The sequence below is a fragment of the Lupinus angustifolius genome, chromosome LG07 (genome assembly GCF_001865875.1).
Source record: "Lupinus angustifolius cultivar Tanjil chromosome LG07, LupAngTanjil_v1.0, whole genome shotgun sequence".
In the NCBI taxonomy this organism is placed as follows: domain Eukaryota; kingdom Viridiplantae; phylum Streptophyta; class Magnoliopsida; order Fabales; family Fabaceae; genus Lupinus; species Lupinus angustifolius.
Genome location: NC_032015.1, coordinates 6,572,529 through 6,585,169, shown reverse-complemented (window position 1 = coordinate 6,585,169; position 12,641 = coordinate 6,572,529). Strand labels below are relative to the sequence as shown.

The window sequence follows — 12,641 nt, the reverse complement described above, 5'->3', positions numbered from 1 at the left end:
AGGGATGGAGACAAGTCAGAAATAAAAACCTGGAGTGTATCTTGTCACCATTAGGACTCAGGAGAATAGTACTTGGTCCAAGAGAACAGTTGCAACAACTTTATCATTACTTTTTTCCTCAACTTCCAACTTGTCTTTTTCTTCATTATTGTTGTTTTCTTGATTCTTGAAGCAAATGAAGTCTCAATTGCACATGCAACATCTAAGTTTTAAGAAAAAATGTTTATACTCTCTAAACTCACCAGGATTTGAACTTGAAAAAGATATTTAGAGAAAAATCAGCAAACAGAAACAACAAAAACAGTATCCCCGAATATTTACATCAACACACAAAAGAGGATGGGAATAAAGACCAAAAAGGGAAAAGCCATTAAAGAATAGAATCAACTTTGCAAAATACAATTTTCCTCCATGTAGAGAAGTGGCACTACTTCCAGTTCCACCTTCTGAAAGTGATAGATATATAATTCAATGATAATGACAAATAGGATTAAATAAAATATGAATAATCTAGAAATCTATCCCAAATGAAGCATCCAGCACAAGCAAATCCAAAGCATATTTTCTGCTTTGATACGAAAAAACAATAAAATGATCACCTTGAAAATTGAAAGAGCAATTTCCCATCACATTTTATTCATTATATATAGATTACACAGATAATTGGCACCAAGACACCTGCATGGCACCTAAAGATTCGAATTACATAATTTGGGTAAATATCATCAGTGATGCAGAGCTTAACAATTTTAAAATATCTAAAACAGTTCTTCAATGTATTATTGTAACATAACTCTTGCCTCTTAAAGGGTGTTTTCTTACCACTAAACTTGTTATTAGATAGAATTGTCTTTATGGTATCTCCTTGGTGTTTAGCTCATGGCTATTTCAAGGAAGTTACCTCCTCTGATACTCAAAACTCGGAAAGCCTGAATGCATTTTGATATTGTCATGTTTCTTGTTGCATCTGATCTTCTCTGTTTTGGAAGAGAGCCAATCCTTCCTGGCGTGAATTTTCCCTCCTTTCCAATAGGATGTTTCTTCTGTAAACAAGGAAGAATTTATGAACATTTACACAAGGTCAAGCATCAAAATACTTCAAGCACAACCATCTCTCACCCTTCAATTAATAATCATATAGTATATTTTTGTTTGGACATTGCTCCAGAGCCTGTATTGTTAAAGACATGATTAACTGGATCACTACATCGATTATAATCTAAGTGGCTGATATTGTGTGGGAACTCTGAACCATGTGTATTTTGAGTGGAACCATCAAAACTGTAGTTATATTTCTATCCATTGAAATATGATATCAAATGTTCCAAGCTTTCAAGAACCACTTTTTTACTAACATTCCCATAAATTTTAACTAGAAAATACTACAATATGCATTTCATGTAATTTGTTTCTATAGATCAACTTGGGAAATAAAACCAATCGAGTTTCATTTCCCTCAACCAATTTGTAGGTTGTTCTCAAATCTCAATTCAAGAAATGCTCATCAAATAACTAATGCTACACTCAACCATATAAATGAGATGCTGAAATAGTGTTTACTGTCTTTGGTGAGTTTGAGACTATTGCCATCTAAAGAGCACAAGCCACAAGGGAATGAGGGATATGATGCAACCTCTTAGTTTAAGTCAACTGATCATGTAAAATTTCAGAACCCTTTAGGTGTCTTCCCTTCGTAAGTTCCATGATTAAATATTTCAAAAATTTGTTGCAGGAAAAGAATTATTATTTCTAAAACCAACCTGAGCGGGAGAATGATAAGCCACAAGCTTGTTTTACTTTTATCTGCTGATGACACCTTCTGGACTTGGCATGAATGAGGCATCCTGCAAAAGCATTTGTGTCACCGACTCACTGCTCACTTAAAAAACAAGTATAGCAATCTAAAATTTTAAGAACACTATGGCCTAAAATATAGAATCCCTAGGTTCTTTATTTCTCATAACAAAGCAACTAATTTGTTCAACTGTTGTCATCATGAATTCAGAAACATTGACCAGAGAACTGTCTAAAACAACTTAATTGTTTGGACCGTCACAAGAAAAATAGCCACAATAAAAAAAGAACATTAAATTTCATGTTTGAAATAAAGAAATTTATATAACAAGGCAGACATGCAAAAGGAAGATTAAAAAGTAGGAAAGCTGAAAATTGGAGTTTATATTACTGGTATGTTGTTCTCCATGTTGCCCCTTCCTATAGGATCAATTACAAAGTTGTTCAACTCAAATCTACTTTATTGAGTTTTTCAATGGAGCATTTAGCAATAGATTTGAATGACTGAGACTAACACAATCATTTCACTAAAACCAAAATATAGTGCTGGATAAAATGTTAACACATACCTAGAGTGTCCATCACTCATATGAGCCACAACCTGAGAGTCACCAACATTGTAATGAGTATAAATTTCGGAAGAATAAAGAATGGCTTTGCAACCCTAGCTTTATGTTCCATAACTTGCAACCGTGTGATGTACAGAGCCATAAGCATAATACGGGAGTTAGTAAGGATAACTACGCCCTTTACTTGCCAACCAGTCTTGATAAAAGTTAAATGCCACAACTGGATCCTTCCGTTTGCAGTACATACTAAAAAGAATCTGAACTGGAACATGATCCGTCAATAAACCAGATTTCAGAATTTTAGCATAAAGCTCTTCTGCCTCTTTCATTTTACCTCTAATACAGAATCCTTTAAGAAGTTCGGTATAAGTTATTAGATCTGGTTCATATCCCCTTTGCAACATCTCACCATGTAATTGAAGTGCAAAACCAACACGTCCTAAATTACAAGCAGCGCCTATCAATAAATTATAAGTAACAACATCAGGAAAGAGACCTTTTAAAGGCATCTCTTCCTTCAGAGAGCAAGCATCATATATATCTCCACTTTTAAGCAGTGCAACAACTAAAGCGTTATAAGTAAATACGTTGGGGCGAACACCGAAAGCCAACATCTGATCTCTAGTAAAAAATGCATTACTGACATCTCTACATCTTCCATAAAAGTCAATTATTAGGTTCCATATTAAAGGCTTGGGAACCATTAAATTATCCAACATGCACCGAAGCAACTCTTTTGCTCTGGCAATGTCTCCTTTAAAACAAAGGCCTTGAATCATAATCTTGTACGAAATTTGATCAGGCATAATCCCCATTTTAGACATAACTTGAAAAATATAGCAAGCTTCATTGGTGTTGCCTTTCTTGCAAAGAGCACCAATAAGAGAATTATAAGTAAAAGCATCAGGAAGTAAACCTTTCTTAAGCATCTCACATGCAATTCCATACGCAAATTTCGTTTGTTGACTCTTGCAAAATCCATTGATAAGAACATTATAAGCCACCACGTCTACTTTTGTACACTTTTGAAGCATCTCATTCCAGAAGCTGAGAGCCTCAATAGTTTCTCCATTCTTAAAGTAATTATCCATGAGTATTGTAGAAGTAACTAAATCAGGTACATCTTTGTCATCATCATCGTGTAATATATCTTCAAGCATCTTTTTAGCTTCTTTCAGAAGACCTTTCTTGCACAATGAATGTACCAGTATGTTACAAGTAATCCTGTTTGGCTGAATACCAATATTAGCCATGGTGGAGAACAGAGACAAAGCCTTATCTACCGTATTAACAACACAATAGGCCTTAATTAAATTATTGAAAGTGGCACAGCTGGGATGAGGACCAAACTCTAACATCTCTCTAATAAGCCAATCTGCCTTCTCCACAAGACCAATTTTGCACAGCCCATTTACAATATGGTTGTGGGTAAAGACATCAGGAAGAATACCTTTCTGCACCATTTTCCTCCGAAGCCATAGAGCTGCTCCCAACTTACCTTCCAGGCACAAATATCTAAGAGTTACTGTATGTTCAGTGTAGTTATTTTCACATGTATATCCCTGAAGACCTATCTTTACAGAGGATATGTTTTCCCTGCAACATTTCATGTAATAACCAAAAAAATCATTTATTTTGGAATCTCATATTTTTTCTTCAGACATATGTATGCTATAATGCCATTGATTATTCAACAATATTGTCAAAACAAACATCCTCTACAATGGACTTAAAAAGCTAGATAAAAAGAAGGGGTGTAAACAGGCTTCAATCAGACACTGGTCAAAATACAAAGTAGAACATTGTTTAACTTCTAGATAACAACAGCAACTAACAACAATCAACATAGTTGATAATAACTTACAAATTACATTAGCAGGTGCAGGTCGTCCAATAACAAGTATAATTACTAAATTAACCTACAAGAAATTACTGCTAATAAGAAAAAGATGCTGCTTCTCAGTCAAAGATTTAGAAATAATTATTTTTCTTAAATAAATACACAAGAGGTGCATAAAATGCCAAAAAGAAACCTACACATTTCTACGGTTAGTCTTAGTGTGAAATGGCTAGTTGTTATTTCTAATAAAAAAATGAATATTTCTTGTGAAATTGGTATTCAATAAATGCTTGACAGAATGACAGCTTACTCAGATGTATACTAATCAGGGTACCATAGCAATTCTATTGAGTAAATGGTCAAGCTAGTCCCTGGATGATAGAAATTACTCTTAAGATTTTACATTTCATAGTTCAGATTAGTTCCTAGTGTTTAGCGTGTGGACACTTGGGCTAATTTGAATGAAATAACATACACTAAGGACTTCAAAAATAGTTTCAATCATGGGTATGCTATGGTCCCCCACTTCTATCATTGTCTTTGTGTACTCTTTCATGTTTGGGATTGTTCTGACCTCTCATAGTCTAAATTTCTATCCCTCACTGAATATGATTGAGCTGTGTCTTTCGGGGGCTAATATGATCACTCAGTCATTAACTTTACCATTTAACTGTTTCAAATGAGTCCTAGGGTCACTAAAAACATATATTTCAGCAGTCACGTATTCAGGGCTTAGGGGACAATTCCCATCATGCAAAAACAATATGACAGAGGTGTATCTTTCAAGGACTGAATCGATCATTAACTTATTAACAATTATACAACATTGGAAGCAAAGCTAACCTCATCGTTCTGAGACGTTCTAAACTGTCCTTAAGCATGTAATCCAAAGCATTAAAAACGGCATATGGGGCATTCTTATTTCCAAAGTTCTTATCTTTTGATGACCAATCTTCAGAATTCACTTGGCACTTGTTCCGAATAGCTAACATTATATCTTTTGCAGGTGATAAAGCTATGTCACCCTCTTCAAAGCAAATCCTAGAAACCAAATACATTATAAAATATAAACAACAACAAAAACAAAAACATTATGCCACAAAATACTAACATCTAAATTGACAAAAAACAATGTAAAAATATTACCTTTGGTGTGTGAAAACATTGGGTTGTGAGAGAAAAACAGCAGAGAAAGTGTGAGCAACATCATGTTTGACAGAGTCAATTACGCGATTCAATAATCTAATGAAAACGAATTGTATTGGCACCAAATGTGGCTCTACACACGCAATAACAAATGGCTGATACAACAACAAATAGAACAATTACAAAAAAACATTAAAATTATAATAAATCAGATAAATATGCAGTAAAAGAAGAAAATTGCACTCACTGCCATCAAGCTAACTCTATGTTGTAGTTTTTGGATTATTGAAATTGAAAGAGATAAAAAATTGAAGTCATGTGAGAATAAATAATAATGGAAATGAAAAATGGGAGTAGTTAGTGTTGATAGAGAGATCTGTGTTTATTGGAGATAGTGAGAAATAAAGGCTTTGTTGGAAGGAACGGTGTTGTCTATGTATGTATCTGCTGCGGTAAGAGGGAATGAGGTTGAGGTTGAGAGGATTACCTAGAATAACGTCCAGGCCCATTCCAGTCCGGGTAGTAAAAGGACTCGGGTTAAGCATTTGGGTCATTTTTAACCATAGCATATATTTGAGTCCAATATCAAATTGTCATTTAATTTTTTTGTATTACTAATGATATTTTTTTATCTTTTTTGATAATGATCTATTCGGTTAAACTGTTTGGTTAGATTGCATGCGATTATGCGGGTGACCGGTACGGAGTGTCAGTCGACACGCTAGTATATATAATCAGTAAATATTTTTTACATATAAATGTTAATTAGCATGGATTATAATCCCTCATTATAAATGTTCTCAAAATTCTAAGTTTGTTGATTGAATTTTGTTATTCACATACTCTTGTTAATTAGCATGTAATGGACAAAGAAAAACATTTAGTCATAATAAAAAATATTTTTGTAAAAATATATTTATTTGTCCACGTGTATAATTAGATATGACAATACTGATAATGTTTGCGGGCACACGTGTATAGCATGCATTTTTTTGCAGATAGGGCATACGAATTTTGCCTATTAACTCATTTCGCCTTACCCACCGAACCCGCAGGCATTTCAATTGCGCAATGTAGGCGGCCCATCAACATAATTTAAGAAAAAATTAAGAAAATTTCAAATAAGTTATGATATAATATGATTTTTAACACCTAAAAAATTGCAACCTAATGTGATTTGTTCAACTTTATATAAAATATTAAAGTTTTTATTAATTTTTTTTTATCTTCAACTACTTTCTTTGATTTAACAATGCCCACAGGTCGTCGTAAACCCGTTAACCCATTTTAAAACGGGTAGAGCATTGAATTTTGTTCATTAAACCAATGCAAGCATGTCCGCGCTCGCTTAAATTATTGTGGATATTTTTTGCACAGACAAATTGGGTTAAACGGCCCATTTTGTCATCTCTATGTGTAATGAAACTAGCTATGTGAACAGATGTTGGTGGTGAATTTTTGTTTTTTTTGTTTAAATTGGTATTTTTTAAACAAAATTATATCACCTCATTGCCAACCACCACTTCCTTCCCTACCATTGCCACTAGGATGATCATCACTTTGACCACCACTGGCTTAGCAACCACCACCATTGCAACTCCACAACCACCTCGAGGCCACCACCACTCTCACTACAGCTCCAACAACCTTCTCGATGGTTACCACCCCACCAGCTTGACCATTTCGATCACGACCACGATCACTCTAATTAAGGGTGGAAACAGGCCAGACCAGGCTTTGCCTTAAACAGGCACAGCCTATATAGTATGTAGGAGCCTGGGCCTGGCCTGTTAGCCTGTTTAAAAAAAATTCAAAGCCTATGTCTGGCCTGGCCTGTTAGCATGTTTAAAAGTCTATTTTACTATATCATCTTGAAATAGGTCATCATATCTACATTTAGATATGTTAATATTCCTACTTTTAATTAGACTCTTCTAACTCTAACAATTAAATTATATTTTTTATATTAATATTACATATGTATAATAATATTACTTATATTAAAATTGTATAATATGAACATATTACATAATATAATTAAATAGGCAGGCCTGTTAAGCTTAATAGGCCTTTTAGATGGCCTACAGCCTGGCCTATTTAACTAAATAGGCTTTTCAAAAAGCCTGTGCCTGACCTGTTTACGAAGAAAGTCTGGCCTAGCCTGTTATAGGTCAGATAATAAGCCCCTGGTAGGCGGTCTAGCCTGTTTCCACCCTTAACTCTAATTATCCCTACGATTGATATCCAACCATCACAAAAAACCATCTCCATAAATTCCAACTCAAGTACTACATCCATCTTTAACATTGTTGTTATTATCTCCACCACCACAACTACATAACATCACTTATATCATAACTAACATCACCACCTAAGCACTACCAATCGAAGGACAATGACCATCATCAATCTAATAATGACAAAATCATCACAACCATCCAATGATGGTGTAGGGAGTCATGAGGCAATGACCATGAGTGTAACATCTCGGTCTTGACATGTGATATTCAATCTATAAATTTATTGAGTATGTTACCTTCAAACTTAAATATCCATACAATATTTTATTTATCTTAAAGGGAGTCTCCCACAACTCGAATCGATAAAGTAACGACTTAATGAAATATTAAATTATATTTATTTTGTTTGAGTGAAATTCATTTTTATAAGGTGCACCTATTTTAACCGTTGTTAAATTATTTTTTATAAGGTGCACTTATTTTAACCACAATTAAGTTCACTCCTGTGAAAAAAACTCACTTATTTTTATTAGTACTAGCAATTTGGGCTGATCATTACCATTTTAGTTATGGGCTTTTGGTGAGCAATATGAGCTACCAGTTGATCTTCAAAAAAAAAATATTGAAGACTTTACTTATACATTAGAGTGTCAACCTTATAAATCAACTGTTAATTATTGGAAATCCCAAAATAACATGAGAAATTGTTGAAGATATAGTCATATTTAAAATGAAAACATATTGACAGAAAAAAATAAGATACATTTCAAAAACCGAGTAAAATTAAGAAGATAAATTATCTCCTTATATAAAAGAATACTTTCTTGTCTTTGCAAATAACAAAATTACTAACATTTATTTTTACTAGGTACAGTGATAAATGATAGTGGGTTCCGCATGTCCCCCAATGCAATACTTTTTGGTAAATGAATGCAAATTTTGAATGCGACCGATACTCTCACCAAACACCAAAATCCCAATAGTACACATAGTCACATACGATTCAACGGCCATCCAAAAACTACAAAAGACGAGTCAACGATGGCATTACCGTCATTTCAACCAAAACCCCGAACCCAAAAACCCACTCTTGCACCACAACAAGCGCTTAAACAAAAAATTTCCGTTTCCAAATTTTTGTTCTAACCAAAAAATCCATTACATGCAAAACAGATTAAAATCCAAAATCACTTTCATTTCTCACTTCTCATACTCTCTCACTCTCTCACTCACTCACTCACTCATACTCATTTCGTTCACTCACTCACTCACTCATACTCATTTCGTTTTCATCTCCAAACCCTCTCTTTAGAGAGAGAAGAATCTGCAAATCGGTACTGTGATTTTTCTTCATTTTTTGGGTTATGGTTCTGCATTCTCGTTCCATGCAGAAACGTTTTGCTCTACATTCTGTTTTTTTGCTTTCATTACATGACTTACCAATTTGTTTTGCATTCTCATTTTTTTGTTCTGATTTTTTAGGGTGTAGGTAGGGTTTTGCGTTGAGCTCAGTGAAATACTCGAAGTGGAGGCATTTTTTCGCTTCTGAGCTGAGAAGTAGGTAGAAAATTTATATAGTTTTGTTTCTGTTTTGTGCTTCAATTTTAGGTTTTAGTAACTCTTTATATATATATATGTATGTATACTTCAAATGTGCTCATTTTGGGGAAAAAAATTCAAGGCATTGTTCATTTTGTCGATGTTCTGTTTTTAGAGAAAAGTTTCCTCATTTTTTTGGTAAACTCATTTAAGCGAAGATGAGTGTGCTTATATATTGCGAGCTTCATTTTAGAAAATATAATTTAAAAATAATAATAAATAGTGAAGAACCCTAAAGTATATCCCATTTCCAAATCTTGTCTCTCATCATGTTTCTCTTTTTCAAACTTGATATATAGCAAAAGATGTTGCACATCATTCTCGAGGTTTGATAGTTACTGCCCCTTACCTGCAATCATCATAGTTGTTGAAGAAAATCTACACTGAGTTCCTATTTCACTTCTTTCAATGGTGTTTCATTTTTTTTAATTTACTCCAACCCGCTAGCCAAGCTGGCTACCAGTAACATGGTTTATGGGATCTGGGTCAGATCTGACCCAGCTCGAACCCGTGGTGAGCCGGCTTGACTAATGGGTTGAAATGCATGTGGGGGCTTCCTTTTACTAAGTTAAAGAGTTGGGTTTTTTATGATGATAAAATTGCAATTGCATGCTTTTGGTTGGGGTCTTGGGTGATGATTTCATAGGTGGCTTTGTATTGTTAAAGAGACTGAGACTAAAGAGAAGTGGTTTGTCTATTTATTGTATATGTAAAGCCAATCAGTGCTAGGATTAAAGAGAAATCTTATTCTGTGGAGATGATTACTCGTGTAACTGGTTTTTTCACTTTTGTTTGGAGTAATTAATACTTTCTACTGCAAATTTAGTAATCTGTGTAATCTGATTTAGATACACACTTAAGTGTAATCTCTCTGTTTTACTTTTTACCAGTGCTTTGATGGGTGCTTGGATTCGGCAATGAGTTTGACATTGCACGAACTGGTTGTTTTAAGCGAGTTTTTTATTTTATTTTAATGATTGTAATACTACCAAGTAAGAGGAGTCAGTGATTTGGGTGCTTGCTGCTTGGTATTTAAAGGTCTATTTCCCTAAACAATATGTGGTACCTAGCAGTGTTGTCAAAAGCAGCAATGGTGGGTTTCGATGGCGGTTTTCATCAGAACGCAATCCAACATGAAAATTATGACGTTAAGTGGCCATCGTGGCAGTTTTTTTATTACCTTTTTAAGGATAATATTGGGTTTTACCCAAAAAAATAAGGGTAATTTTGGGTTTTACAAAAAATTACAAACCCTAAATTAAAAAGGGACACTCTCTCTTTCTCACATTCAAAGCTCTCCTTTCTTAGTCTCACTCTCCCCTTCTCTCGACCCGCAACTTCGGCGTGACCAACAACTCCTCTTCTTTCTTCACTCTCTTAGGTAAAAACCTTAACAACTTCTTTCCTTTTCAACCTTAACAAATATATTTTTTTAATTTTTATTTTATATATACATATATATTTGTCAAAATCATTTTTCTTGAAAACAACCTCTCCGCTTGTGGAGATAAGGCTGCGTACATCTACCTTTCCCAGACCCCACTAAGTGGGAGCCTCGTGTACTTGGTCGCCCACCCTACATATACACACATATATATACATACACACACATATGTATATATCAACCACCATTTGGCCGCAACCCCATCCGCTATTTTGTATGGCTGAATTTTTGCAAACCACCATGGGTTGCTATCCACCAACGACAATACTGCTATCTAGTTATAAGGGATTCTTTAAAGGCAAATTTTGTGTTGAGAGATTTGCATTTGCCAAATGTTATGGACATGTTAGATGTATTCTTTCTCTGCATGAGGATATGCTGAAATTGTGCATAGAGGGCAAATATGTGACATGTTAGAAGGTGCATATACTGTTTCATCCTACAAAGATGCTAGGAGTGTTTCTTTAACATTATCCCAGGCTACCCTTCTACTATTATTCTGTTCATTCATTTGTTTGTTTCATGCTCTCCTTTATTGCCGTAATTCTGTTCTCATTTTTCAAGGTTTACAAATAATAACTGTGATTATGAATTATATGTTTGCAGGATCCTGTAAAAGTTATGGAGGATAATCCCCTTTCAAATGTTTTGGATGGGGAGGTTGTCGGCATTAGATTTGGCATGGCTACACGTAAAGAAATTGTATGCATAATATGGATTTGTTTTTCAGTTAAAATTTATAGCTACTAGGTGCTGTTCCACAAATCAGATTATATGGGAAATGACTTAAATGAGATGAACTACTGTCAATTATTATGGAGAATGTTATTTTGTTCCGTGCCAAGGGTGAATATGGCATGCTTGGAATTTAGGAAATCCTTGCTTGAAATTTGGACAGTGCTTGCTGCTAGGTTCTTTTTGGACCTTGTTTTCATTTTGGCGTTTCTTGAAATTTACTCATGTTGTTACTCCTTGGTCATATGCAGCCACATGTTCAGTTTTTGTTTTGGTCTAAAAGTTCAAAATGTACTTAAACCACAGTCTTAAACATATCCTTTTCAGGGTATATACCTACGCGGCTGCATGCCACTCAGTTTTTATTTTGTTTTTTTGTTATTTGTTTGAAAATCTCACTCTTTTGCATAAATCAGAATTTGTCTAAATTATTAACTAAGCTTTACTCATGATGTTATGACCTATTCAACATGTATTGGTTATAATCAGCTTATTGGGAAATTTTTTGTTTGTCTTGACAGTGTATAGCATCCATTAGTGGCTCTGCAATTAGTCATGCTAGTCAGCTGTCAAATTCTTTCCTTGGCTTACCTCTCGAATTTGGCAGATGTGACTCCTGTGGTACTTCCGAAGCTGGAAAATGTGAAGGTATGGATTTATTTAGTCAGTTTCTCTACTGGGATATGATGGAAAAAATGAACCAACATTGTTTGACTTTACTTTCCAGGCCACTTTGGATACATTGAGCTACCTGTTCCAATTTACCATCCAAGTCATGTCAGCGAACTGAAGCGGATGTTGAGCCTGGTATGCTTGAACTGCTTGAAAATGAACAAAACCAAGGTATTTCCCAAATGGAAAATGAAAATGATATTCTTCAGGACCTTTAGTCCAATTTTAGTGTTTTTTAAATGCATTTCTTATATTCCACCTGCTACCCCTTCACCCTCTTTTAGCATTTAGTAATTTATTTTTGTAATCACTTCAATATTAGTTAACTATACTATATTGATAAAAAGCTATGTAATCATACTAACCATTATTACTTTGAAGAACTAAAACACAATCTTTTAGACGATGGTTTATCTATATATTTATTTATTAGTTTTGCCTGGGTTTGAGAAAAAAATATAGGGGGATGGGAGACTACCATATTCCCAGACCAGGCATGCCACAAGCTTATTGAGGGCTTACTATGGTACTTAAAATTGCCTACCTAAGTGTTGTTGATGCTCGAACTATATATATATATATATATATATATATATATATAG

General features: G+C 34.3%; 2 protein-coding genes across 8 annotated transcripts in view; one reads left to right on the top strand and one right to left on the bottom strand.

The window, feature by feature from the left end:
* Positions 809-5,851, bottom strand: LOC109352048 (pentatricopeptide repeat-containing protein At5g24830). Of its 4 annotated transcripts, none has more exons than XR_002108319.1 (6): positions 5,597-5,851; positions 5,350-5,504; positions 5,047-5,244; positions 2,364-3,959; positions 1,761-1,844; positions 809-1,043 (listed from the first exon to the last, which is right to left on the bottom strand). XR_002108319.1 is itself a non-coding variant. In XM_019593833.1 (4 exons), the coding sequence occupies exons 1-4, from the start codon at positions 5,600-5,602 to the stop codon at positions 2,522-2,524; spliced, it is 1,797 nt and encodes a 598-aa protein (XP_019449378.1). In that variant the 5' UTR covers positions 5,603-5,851; the 3' UTR covers positions 2,214-2,521. The 4 variants fall into 4 exon arrangements, 1 of the variants encoding a protein (XP_019449378.1); XR_002108320.1 differs by lacking the exon at positions 809-1,043 and adding an exon at positions 1,067-1,171; XR_002108321.1 differs by lacking the exons at positions 809-1,043; positions 1,761-1,844 and adding an exon at positions 2,181-2,242.
* The window catches only part of LOC109352046 (DNA-directed RNA polymerase V subunit 1-like), a 28,905-nt gene continuing 24,934 nt past the window's right edge, over positions 8,671-12,641 (top strand). The window contains exons 1-5 of one of the 4 annotated variants that reach the window (XM_019593829.1): positions 8,671-8,923; positions 9,072-9,146; positions 11,239-11,334; positions 11,889-12,015; positions 12,095-12,210. In XM_019593829.1, the coding sequence (XP_019449374.1) occupies positions 11,254-11,334; positions 11,889-12,015; positions 12,095-12,210 (324 nt within the window). In that variant the 5' untranslated portion in view covers positions 8,671-8,923; positions 9,072-9,146; positions 11,239-11,253. The other 3 variants (XM_019593827.1, XM_019593826.1, XM_019593828.1) reach the window with 3 other exon arrangements.